Source organism: Anas platyrhynchos, chromosome Z, assembly GCF_047663525.1.
Source record: "Anas platyrhynchos isolate ZD024472 breed Pekin duck chromosome Z, IASCAAS_PekinDuck_T2T, whole genome shotgun sequence".
NCBI classification, from domain to species: Eukaryota; Metazoa; Chordata; class Aves; order Anseriformes; family Anatidae; genus Anas; species Anas platyrhynchos.
In genome coordinates, this window is record NC_092621.1 from 19,474,597 (window position 1) to 19,502,430 (window position 27,834).

The 27,834-nt window shown below is 50.1% G+C and overlaps 1 protein-coding gene across 6 annotated transcripts in view; it reads left to right on the plus strand.

Annotated features, from left to right (window-relative positions):
* MAP3K1 (mitogen-activated protein kinase kinase kinase 1) overlaps nucleotides 1–4,532 on the plus strand; it is a 59,882-nt gene extending 55,350 nt beyond the window's left edge. For all 6 annotated transcript variants that reach the window (XM_027446667.3, XM_038170335.2, XM_038170332.2 and 3 more), the window contains exons 19-20: nucleotides 465–596; nucleotides 1,840–4,532. In XM_027446667.3, the coding sequence (XP_027302468.3) occupies nucleotides 465–596; nucleotides 1,840–1,989 (282 nt within the window). In that variant the 3' untranslated portion in view covers nucleotides 1,990–4,532. The remainder of the gene's footprint in view (nucleotides 1–464; nucleotides 597–1,839) is intronic.
* Nucleotides 4,533–27,834: the final 23,302 nt, after the last annotated feature.

A 27,834-nucleotide genomic window follows, 5' to 3' on the forward strand; every position in this document is an offset into this window, starting at 1 on the left:
AGGAAGCAGTTTTGGAAGTTACTTGAAAAATTGTTTGAACTCTGTAAGCTAATTCATACAGCTAAATAACAGGAGACTGCTATAAATACTTCTAATGTATTTTAAATTTAGTTGTTCCAAAGAATAGGAGTGATACCAACATAGAAATAATGACATTTCTGTATTGTTGTCAAAATTGATATATTTAGATTTTTGCAAGATATATCGTGACTGTTGTTACGAAAGTTTTGACTATTTGGTCAAAAGAGTGCAAGATTATTTGATTTGTCCCTTGATCAGGCACTTCCATAGCTCTCCTATATGGCTGTCTAGTGGCATTTATATCACTGATCACTCTGTTAACCAGAAATGTTGATCAGAATGCACTTGATTTTTTTTTTTTTTTTTTGCACAGAATTTATTGTACTTAGAGTTAAGAGACTTTGAAGTGGATAATCTGAGCTTTGTTTTGTCTATCTGTTCAGGTTCTGAGAGGTCAGCAGTATGGTAGGAGCTGCGATGTGTGGAGTGTTGGATGTGTTGTTATAGAAATGGCTTGTGCTAAACCTCCCTGGAATGCAGAGAAACACTCCAATCACCTTGCTCTAATATTTAAGGTGAGGTATTTGTTGCTACAACTATGCTTCAAAAGACGCCAACCAGTTTCATGTATATAGCAGTGTGAATCTTAGAAAAGCATACAGGTAGTAGGAGTTGTTGCAATGGCCCTTTTTAATATGCAGAAAAAGCTCTGTTCTGAGATACAGAATGTAACAGGCCAAAAAAGAAATTGGGATTAGAGTTGATCAAATCATCTTCCTCTAGTCAAGGTTTTGAACTTTCTTACAGTTCTGTAAAATATAGGAGCAAAAGAAAGGTGTTTCCACCATAAAACATTTCTGTGTATTCATATTTCATAGTGGGGAATTTCCTTTGGTAAAACCTGATGTTCCACGACCAGATTTCACTGAAAGATTATCTATCATTATGCCATGCTGTATATAAATATTGTCCCTTCCTTTTCTAAGTCATCAATTTCAGCATTCATGCTTCTTACTAAAATTAATTAGAGATATTTAATTCTAAAAATCTAGTTGAACTGTAGGCATGAATGAAGAAAATACTGCCATGGGTAAAGAAAGTGATTATAGTATTTACTAGCATGACTGAAGAAAGTGTTTCCACAAAACAAAATTAGCACAGTAGTATTCAAGTAAAAAACGTAATTGTCTTATGATTTGATGTCTGTGTGAATCTGGTGGTGTGACCCTAGTGTTCTCAATCATCTTGCCTAGTGAAGTTGAAAACGAATCTGGGGAGTAATCTTCACCTGAAAAGGATTGTCTTGTGGGTTGTTAGCAGAAACACAGTAAAGACAAAGCAAGAGAGCATATCTAGATTTAACTGTGCGATGTTGCATGACAGTATGCCAACCTACATCCGTGCTTTCTTCCATCTCATGGCAGTTAACACCAATGGCAAGTAGTAGACTAAAGAATACCCGCAAATTTTGACATAGAAGCTTTTTCTTATGGCTTGTCCTGCAGTTGATCAGTAAAGAATTTTGCTGCAAGAAGAAAAATTAGAGAAAAGTGCAAATAGAGAAGCTCCGTGAAAAGCAAGTGAGCATACATTAGTGGGGAAAGAGGCATAAAGGGAACTTAAGACCCATTTTATAAAATGGAAGAAATTAATGTAATTCTCAAACTGTAGTGGGAAATGTGCTAAGCGTATTAAAACTATGCATTAAAAGTATGCAGTATAACTTGTCAGCTGAAAATTATCAGCTTGTTGAAGGATTTTGGGGTAGAAGAGTGGGCTTAAGAGTCACTGACTTCTAATTTTTTTATCTTTGTTCAGATTGCTAGTGCAACTACTGCTCCGTCAATCCCTTCACATCTATCTCCTGGTTTGAGGGATGTGACTCTTCGGTGTTTAGAACTTCAACCTCAGGACAGACCCCCATCGAGAGAGCTGCTGAAACACCCAGTCTTCCGTACTACATGGTAGTTAATTATGTGTAAGGCTGATATACTGAAGAAGATGCTACTGAATATGTAATAACTGTCTTTCAGTGCAGTTAAGCACAGCAGCTTGTGTTATTCTGATGGCCTTAATGACAGATACATCAAGGACTTAAGGCCAGTGGAGGACCCTACCTAAGTATGTGATTGACAAATCAAGATCTTTACCTAAGCTTAGTATGCAACATTTCACAACTTGTGCAGAGATTTGTAAACTGTGCCTTTTCAAACATCTGGCTCTGTGTCAACACAAAAGCATTTTGCTTTATGTCTGCGTGATTATTTAGCAGATAAGTGATTTTTACTTTATTTGGAGCACTTTTTCAGCAATATTAGAGGCTGAGGGGCTCAGGATCTATTTTAATATAGCAATCACTGCTCCATCTTACATCATGTACATGTAAGCAGAGGATTCTGCAATTACAGTCAGTTTTCAGCACTGGTTAAAAAGAAGTTATGTATCTGTCCCTTTTGATTATACGAAGTTCTCTGTGTAAGAAATCCAAATGTTGATGGATACTTAAAAAAAAAAAAAAAAAAAAAAAAAGAAAAAATTGCCTTCCTTAAAGTAAGAGCAGGCAGTTGAGGTTCACTGTGCATTTACTGCTGGCTGTGTAATTTCTTTTGAAATTAAAGTTTTGTGCTTTCATTGTATTTTTAACTTTCAGGGAAAGGTGATCTTTTAAAATAGTCTTTAGAAAAAGATGCAAACAAACTGTGTCAATTAATATCTTGCTGACACAAGTTTTAAAAACAGATTTGCTGGAAATACGAAATGAAATAAAATGCCACCTTCAACAAGTCAGTGTTTCAGGCTCTCATAGTATAGTTTACTATAAAAAAAATGCGTAAAACAATTCAGAGTCTGAATCACGCAAAAAGTTGTTGAGCCTTCTTTTCATATAGCTTTTCGTACAATCTATTCTGGCAAATTAAGTAGAGAAACTACAAGTCAAAGGCCTCAAACCCAGTTCACACTGAAGTTTATGGGAGACTTTGTCCCGTACTTCTGTGGGAGCAGGTGCCATCTATGAGTAAATCTCATTCTTTCTGTAGCAAAACTGAGGCCGCATATGTTACTGATAATAAGTTTTACCTGCTGTTTTCCTTCTGCCATACATCATCTATTTACTGTAGCTGTTAGTGATAAGTTAATTTCTAAATGTTTAAAAAAAATTTACCATAAGAAAGGTATTTATTTTAACAAGAAACAAACTTGGACTTGAAAAGCAAGATAAAATGTGAAGTAAAGCTTCACCTATAGTGCAAAACTTTTGTTTTTAGCAGGTGTGTTTTTAAAACATGTTTTTAAAATGATTCTAAACGCAGGTTTTTAGATTCTGATGCATGTAATTCTGAAGGAAAATGGCAGCTTTTCTTTTGCTTTTTTTAATGGGGATATTTTTAAATCATATACTGATTGTGTTTAATCCATTTGATAAAAATACTGTTTGTGTTTTAACTCTTCAGAAGCCAGTTGAGTTGTGGAACTGAAATAGAATTGGTTATTCTCAAAGACTCAGGACAAACTTAATAAGCTATAGTACGTTTAAAAATGTACAATACAAATTGGAAGTAAAACATCTTAAAGATAAGTTTACAGTACTGATAGTGCTCATACTAATACAAAAAAAAGCAGTGTCATTAGTTGTGAATGTGTTTCTTTTGGAAATTTTACATTCCTTTGTCTTGGCAGATTGGCGGACTTTGAAGAGTTAAAAAGATAATACCGAAATGTGAAGTTTGGTAGCTCTAACTGTTTTGTACTTGACTTTTTTTTGACCACTTTAGAATTTCTCATTCTAATAAGATTGTTTCCATGTCTTTCTTATGTGCAAGCTTTAAAGGATGCACTCTTGCCAATTCATGTACTGGAAGATCAGTTGTCAGATTAATACTGTTTCTGGCAGAAATTTAAACTGTATAAACTGATGAACCTCAGCTAATCAGTATTACTTTGTAGATCACCATGCCTACCACATTTCAAACTCAAACTGCCTCTAGATGTCCAAATGCATTTTGTTTGAGTTTGTTTGCGTTTCCCTCAGCTTGCTGGTAATTGTGGTGTTTTTAAAATGCAGATGTGATGTAATATTCTTATTTTCTTTGGATCAAAGCTGGACTGAAAATTGTATTGTGTAATTATTTTTTGTGTTCTTAATGTTATTTGGTACTTAAGTTGTAAATAACGTCTACTGCTGTTTATTCCAGTTTCTACTACCTCAGGTGTCCTATAGAGTTTCTTCTACCAAAGTTCACTTTCACAATGAAATTATATTTGCTATGTGACTGATTCCTAAGATTTCCAGGGCTTAAGGGCTAACTTCTATTAGCACCTTACTGTGCAAGCAAATTTTACAGAAATCTCTGGGTTAAGAAATTTGGCTTCATTATATCCTTTGTTATTTTAAATATATCAAGATATTTTAATTAAAAGTTTTTACCCCATTGAACCAATTTTATATAGTATAATTTGTACCTATTTTGGTGTTTTTGTCTTTATAGTAAATAAAAGTTTTTGAACAAATACTGTCCTTTGCTTATTGTCAATACGCTCAGTTTACCAGTGTGCTCCAGGTCCTCACAACCCTCATCATGATGGATTTCTTCATTATATCTAATCTAAACCCTCCCCATGTGTAGTTTAGAAGAGTTACTAAATATCCTGGAAGTTAATTCTCTCTTGTCTGATTTTCAGTGAAGTGGTTCTGCTGCTTCTGATTTAAGTAGCAAACATAAATTCTTTTTTTCCACCAGACAGCCTGAATATGTATTGCAAACCTAGGGCATGTGTTTGAGGTGATTGCCTCTTTTTTTTGTTTTTGTTTTTTTTTGGAGGGGTGGTGGGGAGGAATGAAGGGGGAATATTTTTATTTAAAAAATTATTAAAATTAAAGTGTTGTTTTGTGACTACTAAAATCCACATTTTGCAGGATCAACCCCTTTATTTCCTTTGTTACTTACGTGGTTTTCTGAAAATGGCAGTTAATGCAAAGGTATAACAGCAAAACTTGGCAGCAGCAATCTGCAGTTAAATTATGATCTTTAAAAGATGGAAAACACACTGTAATGTCGAGAAGGCAAATACATGACAAAACTTAGATAAATGGGGTATAAATATTCCTGTTTAAGAACAAGGGATGGCAGAGAGCACCTGTCCTCAGCATTGGGCAGTAAAAGTCAAGACACCTGTTTTAGGAAATACCTTTTCAAATGAAGACACATTTGGTTCTTCCACAGGCAAATAGTAAGTTACCCTAATTTTGATTTCCTTTGGTGAGAACAATACTAAATTTCTATTTTTAACTAAAGTTCTGCGTGATGGTCATAGGTCAAGGTTTGACAGTCTTTCAGCTTTGCAAGATCTCACAAAGTTAACAATTGCTTTCAGAGCACATGGGAATGTCAGGAGGATCGTGCATCAGAGTGGCTGTTCTGTCCTTACTGTGCCTACCTTGCAAGGACCTCCCCTTGTTTACCTTTATATCCATCCCCTTATTTTTTCTCATGGCTTAGTGTTCCTTGCTGAGCTGAGTCATGACAGTCGTCCTTTTAAGAGCCACAATATACTGTGGCAAACGTGTATCTTATTTTCTAATGAAGGCACACTGCTGTTTGAATTCAGAATTTCAGTTGTGAATGTTTCTTCAGTGTCATTACCCAGAAAGTCCCGAAGAGGGCAGGAAAGCACTTTGATGGAGCCAAAACCTAAGGCTTATGCTGACACGCTGTGCTGCTTCCCATCATTTCCCTGGGCTATTTTATATCAGTTTGCAGTGTTATCATCGTTCAGTTCCTGCACTTTGAAGAAATGTACAGGGCCAATAATAGAATTAAAGCAAATATGGAACAAATTAAGAGGCATTTGCAAGGCTCTGAGGTGTGAAGGGAATTCTGTTCATATCATAGCACTGCTGGGCATGGCGCGCAGAATCCCAAACTCTTGTCAAGAGCTCAGATGCACAGTTAGGAGTAAAATAAGCCTTGATAATTTGCTTTTGGTACAGCAGAGAAAGCAATTCCCAAACACTAGCTCCTTATGGTTATTTTTGGAATTGGTTTCCTAAGAAAGCGAGATCTGTGCTGCCATAGTTCTTTGCAGAACTACGAGATGCCTCAAGATCAACTCCCCTTGTCTTTATGGGGGATTTCAACTTGCCAGATGTCAACTGGGATCACCACACAGCTGACACGAGCAAGTCCAGGAGGTTCATAAAGCACCTAGATGATAACTTCTTGGTGCAGGTGCTAGGAAAGGTGCCCCCATAGATCCATCTGTTGCTGGAGAACAGAGAGGGTCTTGTGGGGGGAAGACGTGGCAATTGGCGGCCGTCTCAGTCACAGTGACCGTGAACTGGTTGAGTTTGGAATTTATGGCAACATAAGGAAAACTGCCACCAAAACTTGAGCCCTGGGTATAGGAAAAGCAGACTTCAGGCTGCTCAGGAACTAGTCAGCAAGGTCAATCTTTAAGCACTGCCTCCTAACAGCACAGGATCAGGCAATTCCAGAATAGCGGAAGGCAGGCAGGTGGGGCAGAAGGCCGGCCTGGCTGACCAGGGATCTTCTTCTGGAGTTTAGGCATAAAAAGAAAGTGTACAGCTGCTGGAAGTAGGGTCAGACTATGAGGAAGGAATACAGGGATGCTGTTTGTGTTTGTAGGGAGAAAATTCATGTGGCCAAAGCCCAACTAGAGATGAAGCTGACCATGTCTGTGGGAGACAATAAAAAAGGTTTTTTTTAGATATGTGAACAGAAAAAGGAGAAGCAAAGAAAATATAGGTCTGCTACTTGATGGGGAAGGTCTCCTCACAGACAAGCACATGGGCAAAGCAGAGATGTTTAATGCCTTCTTTGCCTCTGTCTTCAACGCTGAAGATGGCCTTTGGGACCCCGCGTGCCCTGATCTGGAGGACCATGACAGTGGGAATGACAAACTCCCAACCAACCCTGAACGTGTGAGGGGTTTGCTGTTCAAACCTGGATCCACGCAAGCCCATGGGTCTGGATGGGATTCATCCCAGGGTGCTTAGAGAGTTGGCTGACATCATTGCGGGACCTCTCTCCATCATTTTTCAATGGTCTTGGGAATCGGGAGAGGTCCCAGTACACTGGAAGCTGGCAAATGTTGTACCAATTTTCAGGAAGGGTTAGAAAGAGGACCCTGGCAACTACATGCCTGTCAGTCTCATGTCAGTGCCTGGTAAGATTATGGAGAAGATTATCCTTGAAGTTACTGAAGAGCACTTGAGGGACAATGCCGTCATTGGTCCCAGCCAACGTGGTTTCACGATGGGTAGGTCCTGTTTGACTAACTTGATTTCCTTTTATGATGAGATCACCCACCCAGTTGATCAAGGCAAACCAGCTGATGGGATCTTCTTGAATTTCAGCAGAGTTTTTGACCCAGTTTCCCACAGGATCCTACTGGACAAAATGTCCAGCACACAGCTAAACAAAAACATCACACGATAGGCGAACGATTGGCTGACAAATACAGCTCAAAGGGTTGTGGCAAATGGGTCCACATCAGGCTGGCACCCAGTCACTAGTGGGGTCTTCCAAGGCTCCATTTTAAGGACAATTCTCCTCCAGATCTTTAGAAATGATTTGGATGTAGAACTAGAAGGTGTTTTGAGCAAATGTGCTGATGCTACTAAGCTTGGAGGAGCTGTTGACTCTCTTGAGGTTGGAAAGGCCTCACAGAGGGATCTGGACAGACTGGAGAGCTGGGCAATCACCAGCCGCATGTAGTTTAACAAGAGCAAGTGCCGGGGCCTGCACCTGCAAAGGGGCAACCCTGCCTATACGTACAGACTGGGCAACAAGACACAGGGCAGCAGCCCCACAGAGAGGGATCTGGAGGTTGTGGTTGGCAGCAAGCTGAATATGAGCCAGCATGGCAGCCAGGAGGGTCAGCTGTATCCTGGGGTGCATCAGGCCCGGCATTGCCAGTCAGTCCAGGGATGTGTTGTCCCTGTCTGCTCTGCACCGGTGCAGCCTCACTTGGAGTACTGTGTGCAGTTCTGGGCACCACAGTACAAAAAGGACATGAAACTACTGGAGAGTGTCTGGAGGAGGGCTACAAAGATGGTGAAGGGCCTAGAGGGGAAGATGTATGAGGAGCAGCTGAGGTCACTTGGCCTGTTCAGCCTGGAAAAGAGGGGAGACCTCCTTGTGGCCTACAGCTTCCTCACGAGGAGGAGTGCAGGCGCACGCACTGATCTATTCTCTTTAGTGACCCGATCTATTCTCTTATAGGACCCGAGGGAATGGTGTCAAGCTGTGACAGGGGAGGTTTAGGCTAGGCATCAGGAAGAGGTTCTTCACCAAGAGGGTTGTCACACACTGGAGCAGGCACCCCACAGGGACATAGTCACAGCACCAAGCCTGTCGCAGTTTAAGAAGTGTTCGGACTGTGGACAGAGTCACATGGTCTGAATCTTTGGGTAGACCTATGTGGAGCCAGGAGTTGGACTCGATGGGCCTTGCGGGTCCCTTCCAACTTGGAATATTCTATGATTCTTTACTGTGGGGGTGACTGAGCAACAGAACAACTTGCCCACAGGGACTTTCCCACCAGCAACAAGGGATGAGCCCTTCTGGTGAGTCCCATTGACAGCCCTCAGAGGAGCCGAGTCAGTGCGCTCTGTTTGCACCCAGGGCATCACCAGGGTTCCCTGCCTGCATTGCTGGAGCATGGAGCTCCGCAGCCTGCCACCACAGGACCCGACATGTGGGAGGTTAGACAACGCCCCTAGGCTGTGACAAGATGGCAAATGCCCAGCAAAGCAGCAGGCTTTCCCCTTTGGAGGGGCTGCTGTCCTCACTGGGCAGCGTTTGGGGGCAGCCCCAGAGGCCTCCGTGATGTCACAGAGCAGCATCTGTGACTGCTCCAACCTCACCGCTCTGCCGCGAGGTGCATTTGGTTCAGGACTCCTAAGAGTTCAGACGCGTGGCGTGCAGGCTCCAGGAGCATCCCGGGCTATTCTGAGTTGCGCCTTTGTGCATTCTCGTGTGGTGGGGTACTGCAGGTCCCCACAGCACCTGTCCCGGAGCTGCGGGCACAGCGAAGGTGCCAGGGTCCTTGGCACCATCGACAGCGCCCAGACAGCTCCTCTGCGTTCTTGGACCTCCTCCTTCAGGTACCATCTGCTAACTCCAGCCGTGCTGCTGGCCTGGGAGAGTGAATGGGGGGCTGAGATTAGGGAGCCAAGGCAGGTGCCGAGAGCAGCCCTTGTGACGGCTGGCCCACGTGGCTGAACCTGGTGATGATGATGATGAGGAAGAAGAATTTCAGCCCACAAGAAGGCCCTTCAGGAGGCCCTCACCTCCCTGCAACCTCCACTCTCCTGGGCTCTCTGTGCTTTCCCACTCCTCCTAGCATGACTCTCTTGACAGGCAGGACACTCCATCCCGTGCCGAGCAGGACCGGGAGCAGAGCGGCTCTACAGCAACAGCCGGCAGTGGCCAGATGCAGCAGGCGGGGCCATCCGAGACAGCGGCAAGGGAACGGTGCCCCATCTGCCTGGGCACCACCAGAAACACCGCCTACACCGACACCTGCTTCCACGCCTTCTGCTTCCGCTGCATCCGGCGGTGGGCTGCCACCAGCTCCGCGTGCCCACTCTGCAGGCAGCCCATCGACCGCATCCTGCACACGGTGCGAGCGGACGACGACTACCAGCAGTACGTGTGCAGGCCGTCCGCTCACGGCCGCAGGAACGCCGCCAGGGAGAGGGTCCGCAGCAGATCCCCTCAGCGCCGCTACAACCTGCGCCCACGGCCCACCAACAACGGCCCCGCAGCTGGGAGAAGGGGGCCACAGGGGAACGCATGAGCAGACGGGACCGGCGCAGCTCCTGGGCCCATCAACGCCGCCCCCCAGCAGGCTGCAGGGCAGCGCCTCACCAGCCCCGCCAACGGACCCATCCTCCGCATCGGCTCGCTGCTGCTGCGGCCCCGGCGCATCCAGCTCCCTGACACCAGCGGACGATGAAAAGCAGGGCCCTCACAAGCACCCGTGTGGGCCCTGCTTTTCCCTTTCCTTCAAATATTGAGTTAGCGATTTTCCCTCAAGAATTTCTTTTCCAATTACTATTCCTTTAAATAAATTATCCTTATCTCAACCCATCGGTTGTTTCTTTCCTTTTCTTCTTCCTCTCCTCTTCCTAGTGAGGTAAAACCACCCTCATTGAGTTTGCCCATGACACCAGCTTGGGCGGGACTGTTGATCTGGCTGAGGCTAGGAAGGCCCCGCAGAGGGATCTCGATAGGCTAGATCGATGAGCTGTGTCCAGCTGTATGGCATTCAACAGGGCCAAATGCTGAGTACAACACTTGGAGCATAACGACCCCTTGCAGCTAAACAGGCTTGGGGAACAGTGGCTGGAAAGCTGTCTGGCAGAAAAGGACCTGGGGGTGCTGGTCAACTGCCCGATGGACACAAGACAGCTGTGTGTCCGGCTGGCCAAGAGAGCCAGCAGCCTCCTGGCCTGCACCAGAAGCAGTCTGGCCAGCAGGAGGAGGAAAGGGATCATCCCCTTGTCTGCAGCACTGGTGACGCACAACGCACCTTGCGTTCTCTGGTCACTTTGGTGCTCCTCGCTACAGGAAGAACACTGAGTTGCTGAAATGCATTGCAAGAAGAGCAGCAAAGCTGCTGAAGGGCCTAGAAAACAAGACCAATGAGGAGAGGCTGAGGAACTGGGGTTGTCTCGTCTGCTGAAAAGAAGGCTGAGGGGGACACCTCATCGCTCTCTGCAACGACCTGAAAGGGAGTGGTAGCAAGGTGGGTGACCCTTAGGTGACAAGTGAGAGGATTTGAGGCGACAGCTTCAAGATTCTCCAGGGGAGGTTTACATTCAGTATCAGGAAGAATTTCTTGACAGACGGGCTGCTTAGGCATTGCAATGAGCTGCCCAGCAAAGTGGTGGAGTCACCATCCCTGGAAGTACTTGCAACATGTACGAGGTGGTGCTTAGCGACAAGGTTTTGCGGGCGACTTGGCAGTGTTAAGTTAATGCTTGGACTTGATGATCCTCAGAGTCTTTTCCAACATACGTCATTCTAAGAAAAGGCCGCAAAGGGGATGCAAGAACTGGAGCATATCTCCTCTGAGGAAAGGCTGAGAGAGCTGGCACTGTCCAGCCAGAAGAGCAGAAGGCTCAGGGGATCTCATCAAGGTCTACAAATATCTCAATGGAGGGCGCAAAGAGGACAGAGCCCGGCCCTTTTCAGTGGTGCCCACTGACAGAAGGAGAGCCAGTGGTCACAACTGGAACACAACACATTCTGTATGAACATCAGCAAATGCTTCTGCCCTCCTCCATCTGTTGCCGGAGAACAGAGGGAGGAAGACATAGCAATTGGCGACCGTCTTGGTCATAGTGATCATGAAGTGGTTGAGTTTAAAGTTTTTGTTGACAAGAGTTCAATTGCCACCAAATCTTCAGCCCTGAATATGGGGAGAGCAGACTTCAGGCTGCTCAGGAACTAGTCAGCAAGGTTCCCTGGGAAACTGCTTTTGAAAACATTGGTGTCCATCAGTGCTGGTCAGTCTTTAAGCGCTGCCTCCTAACAGCACAGGATCAGGCAATTCCAGAATATCAGAAGTCAAGCGGGCAGGGCAGAAGGCTGGCTTGGCTGACCAGGGATCTTCTTCTGGCGTTTAGGCATAAAAAGAAAGTGTATGGCTGCTAAAAGCAGCATCAGGCAACGGGGAAGGAATACAGGGACACCGTTCACATTTACAGGGAGAAAATTCGTGTGCCCAAAGCCCAATTAGAGTTGAAGCTGGCCAGCTCTGAGGGAGACAATAAGAAGTTTGCTTGTTTGGTTGTTTGTTTAGTTTGTCAATAGAAAATGGAGGACCAGAGAAAACATAGGTCCGCTATTGATGAGGAAGGTCACCTCACAGACAAGCACATGGGCAAAGCAGAGATGTTTAATGCCTTCTTTGCCTCTGTCTTCAACGCTGAAGATGGCCTTTGGGACCCCGCGTGCCCTGATCTGGAGGACCATGACAGTGGGAATGACAAACTCCCAACCAACCCTGAACGTGTGAGGGGTTTGCTGTTCAAACCTGGATCCACGCAAGCCCATGGGTCTGGATGGGATTCATCCCAGGGTGCTTAGAGAGTTGGCTGACATCATTGCGGGACCTCTCTCCATCATTTTTCAATGGTCTTGGGAATCGGGAGAGGTCCCAGTACACTGGAAGCTGGCAAATGTTGTACCAATTTTCAGGAAGGGTTAGAAAGAGGACCCTGGCAACTACATGCCTGTCAGTCTCATGTCAGTGCCTGGTAAGATTATGGAGAAGATTATCCTTGAAGTTACTGAAGAGCACTTGAGGGACAATGCCGTCATTGGTCCCAGCCAACGTGGTTTCACGATGGGTAGGTCCTGTTTGACTAACTTGATTTCCTTTTATGATGAGATCACCCACCCAGTTGATCAAGGCAAACCAGCTGATGGGATCTTCTTGAATTTCAGCAGAGTTTTTGACCCAGTTTCCCACAGGATCCTACTGGACAAAATGTCCAGCACACAGCTAAACAAAAACATCACACGATAGGCGAACGATTGGCTGACAAATACGGCTCAAAGGGTTGTGGCAAATGGGTCCACATCAGGCTGGCACCCAGTCACTAGTGGGGTCTTCCAAGGCTCCATTTTAAGGACAATTCTCCTCCAGATCTTTAGAAATGATTTGGATGTAGAACTAGAAGGTGTTTTGAGCAAATGTGCTGATGCTACTAAGCTTGGAGGAGCTGTTGACTCTCTTGAGGTTGGAAAGGCCTCACAGAGGGATCTGGACAGACTGGAGAGCTGGGCAATCACCAGCCGCATGTAGTTTAACAAGAGCAAGTGCCGGGGCCTGCACCTGCAAAGGGGCAACCCTGCCTATACGTACAGACTGGGCAACAAGACACAGGGCAGCAGCCCCACAGAGAGGGATCTGGAGGTTGTGGTTGGCAGCAAGCTGAATATGAGCCAGCATGGCAGCCAGGAGGGTCAGCTGTATCCTGGGGTGCATCAGGCCCGGCATTGCCAGTCAGTCCAGGGATGTGTTGTCCCTGTCTGCTCTGCACCGGTGCAGCCTCACTTGGAGTACTGTGTGCAGTTCTGGGCACCACAGTACAAAAAGGACATGAAACTACTGGAGAGTGTCTGGAGGAGGGCTACAAAGATGGTGAAGGGCCTAGAGGGGAAGATGTATGAGGAGCAGCTGAGGTCACTTGGCCTGTTCAGCCTGGAAAAGAGGGGAGACCTCCTTGTGGCCTACAGCTTCCTCACGAGGAGGAGTGCAGGCGCACGCACTGATCTATTCTCTTTAGTGACCCGATCTATTCTCTTATAGGACCCGAGGGAATGGTGTCAAGCTGTGACAGGGGAGGTTTAGGCTAGGCATCAGGAAGAGGTTCTTCACCAAGAGGGTTGTCACACACTGGAGCAGGCACCCCACAGGGACATAGTCACAGCACCAAGCCTGTCGCAGTTTAAGAAGTGTTCGGACTGTGGACAGAGTCACATGGTCTGAATCTTTGGGTAGACCTATGTGGAGCCAGGAGTTGGACTCGATGGGCCTTGCGGGTCCCTTCCAACTTGGAATATTCTATGATTCTTTACTGTGGGGGTGACTGAGCAACAGAACAACTTGCCCACAGGGACTTTCCCACCAGCAACAAGGGATGAGCCCTTCTGGTGAGTCCCATTGACAGCCCTCAGAGGAGCCGAGTCAGTGCGCTCTGTTTGCACCCAGGGCATCACCAGGGTTCCCTGCCTGCATTGCTGGAGCATGGAGCTCCGCAGCCTGCCACCACAGGACCCGACATGTGGGAGGTTAGACAACGCCCCTAGGCTGTGACAAGATGGCAAATGCCCAGCAAAGCAGCAGGCTTTCCCCTTTGGAGGGGCTGCTGTCCTCACTGGGCAGCGTTTGGGGGCAGCCCCAGAGGCCTCCGTGATGTCACAGAGCAGCATCTGTGACTGCTCCAACCTCACCGCTCTGCCGCGAGGTGCATTTGGTTCAGGACTCCTAAGAGTTCAGACGCGTGGCGTGCAGGCTCCAGGAGCATCCCGGGCTATTCTGAGTTGCGCCTTTGTGCATTCTCGTGTGGTGGGGTACTGCAGGTCCCCACAGCACCTGTCCCGGAGCTGCGGGCACAGCGAAGGTGCCAGGGTCCTTGGCACCATCGACAGCGCCCAGACAGCTCCTCTGCGTTCTTGGACCTCCTCCTTCAGGTACCATCTGCTAACTCCAGCCGTGCTGCTGGCCTGGGAGAGTGAATGGGGGGCTGAGATTAGGGAGCCAAGGCAGGTGCCGAGAGCAGCCCTTGTGACGGCTGGCCCACGTGGCTGAACCTGGTGATGATGATGATGAGGAAGAAGAATTTCAGCCCACAAGAAGGCCCTTCAGGAGGCCCTCACCTCCCTGCAACCTCCACTCTCCTGGGCTCTCTGTGCTTTCCCACTCCTCCTAGCATGACTCTCTTGACAGGCAGGACACTCCATCCCGTGCCGAGCAGGACCGGGAGCAGAGCGGCTCTACAGCAACAGCCGGCAGTGGCCAGATGCAGCAGGCGGGGCCATCCGAGACAGCGGCAAGGGAACGGTGCCCCATCTGCCTGGGCACCACCAGAAACACCGCCTACACCGACACCTGCTTCCACGCCTTCTGCTTCCGCTGCATCCGGCGGTGGGCTGCCACCAGCTCCGCGTGCCCACTCTGCAGGCAGCCCATCGACCGCATCCTGCACACGGTGCGAGCGGACGACGACTACCAGCAGTACGTGTGCAGGCCGTCCGCTCACGGCCGCAGGAACGCCGCCAGGGAGAGGGTCCGCAGCAGATCCCCTCAGCGCCGCTACAACCTGCGCCCACGGCCCACCAACAACGGCCCCGCAGCTGGGAGAAGGGGGCCACAGGGGAACGCATGAGCAGACGGGACCGGCGCAGCTCCTGGGCCCATCAACGCCGCCCCCCAGCAGGCTGCAGGGCAGCGCCTCACCAGCCCCGCCAACGGACCCATCCTCCGCATCGGCTCGCTGCTGCTGCGGCCCCGGCGCATCCAGCTCCCTGACACCAGCGGACGATGAAAAGCAGGGCCCTCACAAGCACCCGTGTGGGCCCTGCTTTTCCCTTTCCTTCAAATATTGAGTTAGCGATTTTCCCTCAAGAATTTCTTTTCCAATTACTATTCCTTTAAATAAATTATCCTTATCTCAACCCATCGGTTGTTTCTTTCCTTTTCTTCTTCCTCTCCTCTTCCTAGTGAGGTAAAACCACCCTCATTGAGTTTGCCCATGACACCAGCTTGGGCGGGACTGTTGATCTGGCTGAGGCTAGGAAGGCCCCGCAGAGGGATCTCGATAGGCTAGATCGATGAGCTGTGTCCAGCTGTATGGCATTCAACAGGGCCAAATGCTGAGTACAACACTTGGAGCATAACGACCCCTTGCAGCTAAACAGGCTTGGGGAACAGTGGCTGGAAAGCTGTCTGGCAGAAAAGGACCTGGGGGTGCTGGTCAACTGCCCGATGGACACAAGACAGCTGTGTGTCCGGCTGGCCAAGAGAGCCAGCAGCCTCCTGGCCTGCACCAGAAGCAGTCTGGCCAGCAGGAGGAGGAAAGGGATCATCCCCTTGTCTGCAGCACTGGTGACGCACAACGCACCTTGCGTTCTCTGGTCACTTTGGTGCTCCTCGCTACAGGAAGAACACTGAGTTGCTGAAATGCATTGCAAGAAGAGCAGCAAAGCTGCTGAAGGGCCTAGAAAACAAGACCAATGAGGAGAGGCTGAGGAACTGGGGTTGTCTCGTCTGCTGAAAAGAAGGCTGAGGGGGACACCTCATCGCTCTCTGCAACGACCTGAAAGGGAGTGGTAGCAAGGTGGGTGACCCTTAGGTGACAAGTGAGAGGATTTGAGGCGACAGCTTCAAGATTCTCCAGGGGAGGTTTACATTCAGTATCAGGAAGAATTTCTTGACAGACGGGCTGCTTAGGCATTGCAATGAGCTGCCCAGCAAAGTGGTGGAGTCACCATCCCTGGAAGTACTTGCAACATGTACGAGGTGGTGCTTAGCGACAAGGTTTTGCGGGCGACTTGGCAGTGTTAAGTTAATGCTTGGACTTGATGATCCTCAGAGTCTTTTCCAACATACGTCATTCTAAGAAAAGGCCGCAAAGGGGATGCAAGAACTGGAGCATATCTCCTCTGAGGAAAGGCTGAGAGAGCTGGCACTGTCCAGCCAGAAGAGCAGAAGGCTCAGGGGATCTCATCAAGGTCTACAAATATCTCAATGGAGGGCGCAAAGAGGACAGAGCCCGGCCCTTTTCAGTGGTGCCCACTGACAGAAGGAGAGCCAGTGGTCACAACTGGAACACAACACATTCTGTATGAACATCAGCAAATGCTTCTGCCCTCCTCCATCTGTTGCCGGAGAACAGAGGGAGGAAGACATAGCAATTGGCGACCGTCTTGGTCATAGTGATCATGAAGTGGTTGAGTTTAAAGTTTTTGTTGACAAGAGTTCAATTGCCACCAAATCTTCAGCCCTGAATATGGGGAGAGCAGACTTCAGGCTGCTCAGGAACTAGTCAGCAAGGTTCCCTGGGAAACTGCTTTTGAAAACATTGGTGTCCATCAGTGCTGGTCAGTCTTTAAGCGCTGCCTCCTAACAGCACAGGATCAGGCAATTCCAGAATATCAGAAGTCAAGCGGGCAGGGCAGAAGGCTGGCTTGGCTGACCAGGGATCTTCTTCTGGCGTTTAGGCATAAAAAGAAAGTGTATGGCTGCTAAAAGCAGCATCAGGCAACGGGGAAGGAATACAGGGACACCGTTCACATTTACAGGGAGAAAATTCGTGTGCCCAAAGCCCAATTAGAGTTGAAGCTGGCCAGCTCTGAGGGAGACAATAAGAAGTTTGCTTGTTTGGTTGTTTGTTTAGTTTGTCAATAGAAAATGGAGGACCAGAGAAAACATAGGTCCGCTATTGATGAGGAAGGTCACCTCACAGACAAGCACATGGGCAAAGCAGAGATGTTTAATGCCTTCTTTGCCTCTGTCTTCAACGCTGAAGATGGCCTTTGGGACCCCGCGTGCCCTGATCTGGAGGACCATGACAGTGGGAATGACAAACTCCCAACCAACCCTGAACGTGTGAGGGGTTTGCTGTTCAAACCTGGATCCACGCAAGCCCATGGGTCTGGATGGGATTCATCCCAGGGTGCTTAGAGAGTTGGCTGACATCATTGCGGGACCTCTCTCCATCATTTTTCAATGGTCTTGGGAATCGGGAGAGGTCCCAGTACACTGGAAGCTGGCAAATGTTGTACCAATTTTCAGGAAGGGTTAGAAAGAGGACCCTGGCAACTACATGCCTGTCAGTCTCATGTCAGTGCCTGGTAAGATTATGGAGAAGATTATCCTTGAAGTTACTGAAGAGCACTTGAGGGACAATGCCGTCATTGGTCCCAGCCAACGTGGTTTCACGATGGGTAGGTCCTGTTTGACTAACTTGATTTCCTTTTATGATGAGATCACCCACCCAGTTGATCAAGGCAAACCAGCTGATGGGATCTTCTTGAATTTCAGCAGAGTTTTTGACCCAGTTTCCCACAGGATCCTACTGGACAAAATGTCCAGCACACAGCTAAACAAAAACATCACACGATAGGCGAACGATTGGCTGACAAATACGGCTCAAAGGGTTGTGGCAAATGGGTCCACATCAGGCTGGCACCCAGTCACTAGTGGGGTCTTCCAAGGCTCCATTTTAAGGACAATTCTCCTCCAGATCTTTAGAAATGATTTGGATGTAGAACTAGAAGGTGTTTTGAGCAAATGTGCTGATGCTACTAAGCTTGGAGGAGCTGTTGACTCTCTTGAGGTTGGAAAGGCCTCACAGAGGGATCTGGACAGACTGGAGAGCTGGGCAATCACCAGCCGCATGTAGTTTAACAAGAGCAAGTGCCGGGGCCTGCACCTGCAAAGGGGCAACCCTGCCTATACGTACAGACTGGGCAACAAGACACAGGGCAGCAGCCCCACAGAGAGGGATCTGGAGGTTGTGGTTGGCAGCAAGCTGAATATGAGCCAGCATGGCAGCCAGGAGGGTCAGCTGTATCCTGGGGTGCATCAGGCCCGGCATTGCCAGTCAGTCCAGGGATGTGTTGTCCCTGTCTGCTCTGCACCGGTGCAGCCTCACTTGGAGTACTGTGTGCAGTTCTGGGCACCACAGTACAAAAAGGACATGAAACTACTGGAGAGTGTCTGGAGGAGGGCTACAAAGATGGTGAAGGGCCTAGAGGGGAAGATGTATGAGGAGCAGCTGAGGTCACTTGGCCTGTTCAGCCTGGAAAAGAGGGGAGACCTCCTTGTGGCCTACAGCTTCCTCACGAGGAGGAGTGCAGGCGCACGCACTGATCTATTCTCTTTAGTGACCCGATCTATTCTCTTATAGGACCCGAGGGAATGGTGTCAAGCTGTGACAGGGGAGGTTTAGGCTAGGCATCAGGAAGAGGTTCTTCACCAAGAGGGTTGTCACACACTGGAGCAGGCACCCCACAGGGACATAGTCACAGCACCAAGCCTGTCGCAGTTTAAGAAGTGTTCGGACTGTGGACAGAGTCACATGGTCTGAATCTTTGGGTAGACCTATGTGGAGCCAGGAGTTGGACTCGATGGGCCTTGCGGGTCCCTTCCAACTTGGAATATTCTATGATTCTTTACTGTGGGGGTGACTGAGCAACAGAACAACTTGCCCACAGGGACTTTCCCACCAGCAACAAGGGATGAGCCCTTCTGGTGAGTCCCATTGACAGCCCTCAGAGGAGCCGAGTCAGTGCGCTCTGTTTGCACCCAGGGCATCACCAGGGTTCCCTGCCTGCATTGCTGGAGCATGGAGCTCTGCAGCCTGCCACCACAGGACCCGACATGTGGGAGGTTAGACAACGCCCCTAGGCTGTGACAAGATGGCAAATGCCCAGCAAAGCAGCAGGCTTTCCCCTTTGGAGGGGCTGCTGTCCTCACTGGGCAGCGTTTGGGGGCAGCCCCAGAGGCCTCCGTGATGTCACAGAGCAGCATCTGTGACTGCTCCAACCTCACCGCTCTGCCGCGAGGTGCATTTGGTTCAGGACTCCTAAGAGTTCAGACGCGTGGCGTGCAGGCTCCAGGAGCATCCCGGGCTATTCTGAGTTGCGCCTTTGTGCATTCTCGTGTGGTGGGGTACTGCAGGTCCCCACAGCACCTGTCCCGGAGCTGCGGGCACAGCGAAGGTGCCAGGGTCCTTGGCACCATCGACAGCGCCCAGACAGCTCCTCTGCGTTCTTGGACCTCCTCCTTCAGGTACCATCTGCTAACTCCAGCCGTGCTGCTGGCCTGGGAGAGTGAATGGGGGGCTGAGATTAGGGAGCCAAGGCAGGTGCCGAGAGCAGCCCTTGTGACGGCTGGCCCACGTGGCTGAACCTGGTGATGATGATGATGAGGAAGAAGAATTTCAGCCCACAAGAAGGCCCTTCAGGAGGCCCTCACCTCCCTGCAACCTCCACTCTCCTGGGCTCTCTGTGCTTTCCCACTCCTCCTAGCATGACTCTCTTGACAGGCAGGACACTCCATCCCGTGCCGAGCAGGACCGGGAGCAGAGCGGCTCTACAGCAACAGCCGGCAGTGGCCAGATGCAGCAGGCGGGGCCATCCGAGACAGCGGCAAGGGAACGGTGCCCCATCTGCCTGGGCACCACCAGAAACACCGCCTACACCGACACCTGCTTCCACGCCTTCTGCTTCCGCTGCATCCGGCGGTGGGCTGCCACCAGCTCCGCGTGCCCACTCTGCAGGCAGCCCATCGACCGCATCCTGCACACGGTGCGAGCGGACGACGACTACCAGCAGTACGTGTGCAGGCCGTCCGCTCACGGCCGCAGGAACGCCGCCAGGGAGAGGGTCCGCAGCAGATCCCCTCAGCGCCGCTACAACCTGCGCCCACGGCCCACCAACAACGGCCCCGCAGCTGGGAGAAGGGGGCCGCAGGGGAACGCATGAGCAGACGGGACCGGCGCAGCTCCTGGGCCCATCAACGCCGCCCCCCAGCAGGCTGCAGGGCAGCGCCTCACCAGCCCCGCCAACGGACCCATCCTCCGCATCGGCTCGCTGCTGCTGCGGCCCCGGCGCATCCAGCTCCCTGACACCAGCGGACGATGAAAAGCAGGGCCCTCACAAGCACCCGTGTGGGCCCTGCTTTTCCCTTTCCTTCAAATATTGAGTTAGCGATTTTCCCTCAAGAATTTCTTTTCCAATTACTATTCCTTTAAATAAATTATCCTTATCTCAACCCATCGGTTGTTTCTTTCCTTTTCTTCTTCCTCTCCTCTTCCTAGTGAGGTAAAACCACCCTCATTGAGTTTGCCCATGACACCAGCTTGGGCGGGACTGTTGATCTGGCTGAGGCTAGGAAGGCCCCGCAGAGGGATCTCGATAGGCTAGATCGATGAGCTGTGTCCAGCTGTATGGCATTCAACAGGGCCAAATGCTGAGTACAACACTTGGAGCATAACGACCCCTTGCAGCTAAACAGGCTTGGGGAACAGTGGCTGGAAAGCTGTCTGGCAGAAAAGGACCTGGGGGTGCTGGTCAACTGCCCGATGGACACAAGACAGCTGTGTGTCCGGCTGGCCAAGAGAGCCAGCAGCCTCCTGGCCTGCACCAGAAGCAGTCTGGCCAGCAGGAGGAGGAAAGGGATCATCCCCTTGTCTGCAGCACTGGTGACACACAACGCACCTTGCGTTCTCTGGTCACTTTGGTGCTCCTCGCTACAGGAAGAACACTGAGCTGCTGAAATGCATTGCAAGAAGAGCAGCAAAGCTGCTGAAGGGCCTAGAAAACAAGACCAATGAGGAGAGGCTGAGGAACTGGGGTTGTCTCGTCTGCTGAAAAGAAGGCTGAGGGGGACACCTCATCGCTCTCTGCAACGACCTGAAAGGGAGTGGTAGCAAGGTGGGTGACCCTTAGGTGACAAGTGAGAGGATTTGAGGCGACAGCTTCAAGATTCTCCAGGGGAGGTTTACATTCAGTATCAGGAAGAATTTCTTGACAGACGGGCTGCTTAGGCATTGCAATGAGCTGCCCAGCAAAGTGGTGGAGTCACCATCCCTGGAAGTACTTGCAACATGTACGAGGTGGTGCTTAGCGACAAGGTTTTGCGGGCGACTTGGCAGTGTTAAGTTAATGCTTGGACTTGATGATCCTCAGAGTCTTTTCCAACATACGTCATTCTAAGAAAAGGCCGCAAAGGGGATGCAAGAACTGGAGCATATCTCCTCTGAGGAAAGGCTGAGAGAGCTGGCACTGTCCAGCCAGAAGAGCAGAAGGCTCAGGGGATCTCATCAAGGTCTACAAATATCTCAATGGAGGGCGCAAAGAGGACAGAGCCCGGCCCTTTTCAGTGGTGCCCACTGACAGAAGGAGAGCCAGTGGTCACAACTGGAACACAACACATTCTGTATGAACATCAGCAAATGCTTCTGCCCTCCTCCATCTGTTGCTGGAGAACAGAGGGAGGAAGACATAGCAATTGGCGACCGTCTTGGTCATAGTGATCATGAAGTGGTTGAGTTTAAAGTTTTTGTTGACAAGAGTTCAATTGCCACCAAATCTTCAGCCCTGAATATGGGGAGAGCAGACTTCAGGCTGCTCAGGAACTAGTCAGCAAGGTTCCCTGGGAAACTGCTTTTGAAAACATTGGTGTCCATCAGTGCTGGTCAGTCTTTAAGCGCTGCCTCCTAACAGCACAGGATCAGGCAATTCCAGAATATCAGAAGTCAAGCGGGCAGGGCAGAAGGCTGGCTTGGCTGACCAGGGATCTTCTTCTGGCGTTTAGGCATAAAAAGAAAGTGTATGGCTGCTAAAAGCAGCATCAGGCAACGGGGAAGGAATACAGGGACACCGTTCACATTTACAGGGAGAAAATTCGTGTGCCCAAAGCCCAATTAGAGTTGAAGCTGGCCAGCTCTGAGGGAGACAATAAGAAGTTTGCTTGTTTGGTTGTTTGTTTAGTTTGTCAATAGAAAATGGAGGACCAGAGAAAACATAGGTCCGCTATTGATGAGGAAGGTCACCTCACAGACAAGCACATGGGCAAAGCAGAGATGTTTAATGCCTTCTTTGCCTCTGTCTTCAACGCTGAAGATGGCCTTTGGGACCCCGCGTGCCCTGATCTGGAGGACCATGACAGTGGGAATGACAAACTCCCAACCAACCCTGAACGTGTGAGGGGTTTGCTGTTCAAACCTGGATCCACGCAAGCCCATGGGTCTGGATGGGATTCATCCCAGGGTGCTTAGAGAGTTGGCTGACATCATTGCGGGACCTCTCTCCATCATTTTTCAATGGTCTTGGGAATCGGGAGAGGTCCCAGTACACTGGAAGCTGGCAAATGTTGTACCAATTTTCAGGAAGGGTTAGAAAGAGGACCCTGGCAACTACATGCCTGTCAGTCTCATGTCAGTGCCTGGTAAGATTATGGAGAAGATTATCCTTGAAGTTACTGAAGAGCACTTGAGGGACAATGCCGTCATTGGTCCCAGCCAACGTGGTTTCACGATGGGTAGGTCCTGTTTGACTAACTTGATTTCCTTTTATGATGAGATCACCCACCCAGTTGATCAAGGCAAACCAGCTGATGGGATCTTCTTGAATTTCAGCAGAGTTTTTGACCCAGTTTCCCACAGGATCCTACTGGACAAAATGTCCAGCACACAGCTAAACAAAAACATCACACGATAGGCGAACGATTGGCTGACAAATACGGCTCAAAGGGTTGTGGCAAATGGGTCCACATCAGGCTGGCACCCAGTCACTAGTGGGGTCTTCCAAGGCTCCATTTTAAGGACAATTCTCCTCCAGATCTTTAGAAATGATTTGGATGTAGAACTAGAAGGTGTTTTGAGCAAATGTGCTGATGCTACTAAGCTTGGAGGAGCTGTTGACTCTCTTGAGGTTGGAAAGGCCTCACAGAGGGATCTGGACAGACTGGAGAGCTGGGCAATCACCAGCCACATGTAGTTTAACAAGAGCAAGTGCCGGGGCCTGCACCTGCAAAGGGGCAACCCTGCCTATACGTACAGACTGGGCAACAAGACACAGGGCAGCAGCCCCACAGAGAGGGATCTGGAGGTTGTGGTTGGCAGCAAGCTGAATATGAGCCAGCATGGCAGCCAGGAGGGTCAGCTGTATCCTGGGGTGCATCAGGCCCGGCATTGCCAGTCAGTCCAGGGATGTGTTGTCCCTGTCTGCTCTGCACCGGTGCAGCCTCACTTGGAGTACTGTGTGCAGTTCTGGACACCACAGTACAAAAAGGACATGAAACTACTGGAGAGTGTCTGGAGGAGGGCTACAAAGATGGTGAAGGGCCTAGAGGGGAAGATGTATGAGGAGCAGCTGAGGTCACTTGGCCTGTTCAGCCTGGAAAAGAGGGGAGACCTCCTTGTGGCCTACAGCTTCCTCACGAGGAGGAGTGCAGGCGCACGCACTGATCTATTCTCTTTAGTGACCCGATCTATTCTCTTATAGGACCCGAGGGAATGGTGTCAAGCTGTGACAGGGGAGGTTTAGGCTAGGCATCAGGAAGAGGTTCTTCACCAAGAGGGTTGTCACACACTGGAGCAGGCACCCCACAGGGACATAGTCACAGCACCAAGCCTGTCGCAGTTTAAGAAGTGTTCGGACTGTGGACAGAGTCACATGGTCTGAATCTTTGGGTAGACCTATGTGGAGCCAGGAGTTGGACTCGATGGGCCTTGCGGGTCCCTTCCAACTTGGAATATTCTATGATTCTTTACTGTGGGGGTGACTGAGCAACAGAACAACTTGCCCACAGGGACTTTCCCACCAGCAACAAGGGATGAGCCCTTCTGGTGAGTCCCATTGACAGCCCTCAGAGGAGCCGAGACAGTGCGCTCTGTTTGCACCCAGGGCATCACCAGGGTTCCCTGCCTGCATTGCTGGAGCATGGAGCTCCGCAGCCTGCCACCACAGGACCCGACATGTGGGAGGTTAGACAACGCCCCTAGGCTGTGACAAGATGGCAAATGCCCAGCAAAGCAGCAGGCTTTCCCCTTTGGAGGGGCTGCTGTCCTCACTGGGCAGCGTTTGGGGGCAGCCCCAGAGGCCTCCGTGATGTCACAGAGCAGCATCTGTGACTGCTCCAACCTCACCGCTCTGCCGCGAGGTGCATTTGGTTCAGGACTCCTAAGAGTTCAGACGCGTGGCGTGCAGGCTCCAGGAGCATCCCGGGCTATTCTGAGTTGCGCCTTTGTGCATTCTCGTGTGGTGGGGTACTGCAGGTCCCCACAGCACCTGTCCCGGAGCTGCGGGCACAGCGAAGGTGCCAGGGTCCTTGGCACCATCGACAGCGCCCAGACAGCTCCTCTGCGTTCTTGGACCTCCTCCTTCAGGTACCATCTGCTAACTCCAGCCGTGCTGCTGGCCTGGGAGAGTGAATGGGGGGCTGAGATTAGGGAGCCAAGGCAGGTGCCGAGAGCAGCCCTTGTGACGGCTGGCCCACGTGGCTGAACCTGGTGATGATGATGATGAGGAAGAAGAATTTCAGCCTACAAGAAGGCCCTTCAGGAGGCCCTCACCTCCCTGCAACCTCCACTCTCCTGGGCTCTCTGTGCTTTCCCACTCCTCCTAGCATGACTCTCTTGACAGGCAGGACACTCCATCCCGTGCCGAGCAGGACCGGGAGCAGAGCGGCTCTACAGCAACAGCCGGCAGTGGCCAGATGCAGCAGGCGGGGCCATCCGAGACAGCGGCAAGGGAACGGTGCCCCATCTGCCTGGGCACCACCAGAAACACCGCCTACACCGACACCTGCTTCCACGCCTTCTGCTTCCGCTGCATCCGGCGGTGGGCTGCCACCAGCTCCGCGTGCCCACTCTGCAGGCAGCCCATCGACCGCATCCTGCACACGGTGCGAGCGGACGACGACTACCAGCAGTACGTGTGCAGGCCGTCCGCTCACGGCCGCAGGAACGCCGCCAGGGAGAGGGTCCGCAGCAGATCCCCTCAGCGCCGCTACAACCTGCGCCCACGGCCCACCAACAACGGCCCCGCAGCTGGGAGAAGGGGGCCACAGGGGAACGCATGAGCAGACGGGACCGGCGCAGCTCCTGGGCCCATCAACGCCGCCCCCCAGCAGGCTGCAGGGCAGCGCCTCACCAGCCCCGCCAACGGACCCATCCTCCGCATCGGCTCGCTGCTGCTGCGGCCCCGGCGCATCCAGCTCCCTGACACCAGCGGACGATGAAAAGCAGGGCCCTCACAAGCACCCGTGTGGGCCCTGCTTTTCCCTTTCCTTCAAATATTGAGTTAGCGATTTTCCCTCAAGAATTTCTTTTCCAATTACTATTCCTTTAAATAAATTATCCTTATCTCAACCCATCAGTTGTTTCTTTCCTTTTCTTCTTCCTCTCCTCTTCCTAGTGAGGTAAAACCACCCTCATTGAGTTTGCCCATGACACCAGCTTGGGCGGGACTGTTGATCTGGCTGAGGCTAGGAAGGCCCCGCAGAGGGATCTCGATAGGCTAGATCGATGAGCTGTGTCCAGCTGTATGGCATTCAACAGGGCCAAATGCTGAGTACAACACTTGGAGCATAACGACCCCTTGCAGCTAAACAGGCTTGGGGAACAGTGGCTGGAAAGCTGTCTGGCAGAAAAGGACCTGGGGGTGCTGGTCAACTGCCCGATGGACACAAGACAGCTGTGTGTCCGGCTGGCCAAGAGAGCCAGCAGCCTCCTGGCCTGCACCAGAAGCAGTCTGGCCAGCAGGAGGAGGAAAGGGATCATCCCCTTGTCTGCAGCACTGGTGACACACAACGCACCTTGCGTTCTCTGGTCACTTTGGTGCTCCTCGCTACAGGAAGAACACTGAGCTGCTGAAATGCATTGCAAGAAGAGCAGCAAAGCTGCTGAAGGGCCTAGAAAACAAGACCAATGAGGAGAGGCTGAGGAACTGGGGTTGTCTCGTCTGCTGAAAAGAAGGCTGAGGGGGACACCTCATCGCTCTCTGCAACGACCTGAAAGGGAGTGGTAGCAAGGTGGGTGACCCTTAGGTGACAAGTGAGAGGATTTGAGGCGACAGCTTCAAGATTCTCCAGGGGAGGTTTACATTCAGTATCAGGAAGAATTTCTTGACAGACGGGCTGCTTAGGCATTGCAATGAGCTGCCCAGCAAAGTGGTGGAGTCACCATCCCTGGAAGTACTTGCAACATGTACGAGGTGGTGCTTAGCGACAAGGTTTTGCGGGCGACTTGGCAGTGTTAAGTTAATGCTTGGACTTGATGATCCTCAGAGTCTTTTCCAACATACGTCATTCTAAGAAAAGGCCGCAAAGGGGATGCAAGAACTGGAGCATATCTCCTCTGAGGAAAGGCTGAGAGAGCTGGCACTGTCCAGCCAGAAGAGCAGAAGGCTCAGGGGATCTCATCAAGGTCTACAAATATCTCAATGGAGGGCGCAAAGAGGACAGAGCCCGGCCCTTTTCAGTGGTGCCCACTGACAGAAGGAGAGCCAGTGGTCACAACTGGAACACAACACATTCTGTATGAACATCAGCAAATGCTTCTGCCCTCCTCCATCTGTTGCTGGAGAACAGAGGGAGGAAGACATAGCAATTGGCGACCGTCTTGGTCATAGTGATCATGAAGTGGTTGAGTTTAAAGTTTTTGTTGACAAGAGTTCAATTGCCACCAAATCTTCAGCCCTGAATATGGGGAGAGCAGACTTCAGGCTGCTCAGGAACTAGTCAGCAAGGTTCCCTGGGAAACTGCTTTTGAAAACATTGGTGTCCATCAGTGCTGGTCAGTCTTTAAGCGCTGCCTCCTAACAGCACAGGATCAGGCAATTCCAGAATATCAGAAGTCAAGCGGGCAGGGCAGAAGGCTGGCTTGGCTGACCAGGGATCTTCTTCTGGCGTTTAGGCATAAAAAGAAAGTGTATGGCTGCTAAAAGCAGCATCAGGCAACGGGGAAGGAATACAGGGACACCGTTCACATTTACAGGGAGAAAATTCGTGTGCCCAAAGCCCAATTAGAGTTGAAGCTGGCCAGCTCTGAGGGAGACAATAAGAAGTTTGCTTGTTTGGTTGTTTGTTTAGTTTGTCAATAGAAAATGGAGGACCAGAGAAAACATAGGTCCGCTATTGATGAGGAAGGTCACCTCACAGACAAGCACATGGGCAAAGCAGAGATGTTTAATGCCTTCTTTGCCTCTGTCTTCAACGCTGAAGATGGCCTTTGGGACCCCGCGTGCCCTGATCTGGAGGACCATGACAGTGGGAATGACAAACTCCCAACCAACCCTGAACGTGTGAGGGGTTTGCTGTTCAAACCTGGATCCACGCAAGCCCATGGGTCTGGATGGGATTCATCCCAGGGTGCTTAGAGAGTTGGCTGACATCATTGCGGGACCTCTCTCCATCATTTTTCAATGGTCTTGGGAATCGGGAGAGGTCCCAGTACACTGGAAGCTGGCAAATGTTGTACCAATTTTCAGGAAGGGTTAGAAAGAGGACCCTGGCAACTACATGCCTGTCAGTCTCATGTCAGTGCCTGGTAAGATTATGGAGAAGATTATCCTTGAAGTTACTGAAGAGCACTTGAGGGACAATGCCGTCATTGGTCCCAGCCAACGTGGTTTCACGATGGGTAGGTCCTGTTTGACTAACTTGATTTCCTTTTATGATGAGATCACCCACCCAGTTGATCAAGGCAAACCAGCTGATGGGATCTTCTTGAATTTCAGCAGAGTTTTTGACCCAGTTTCC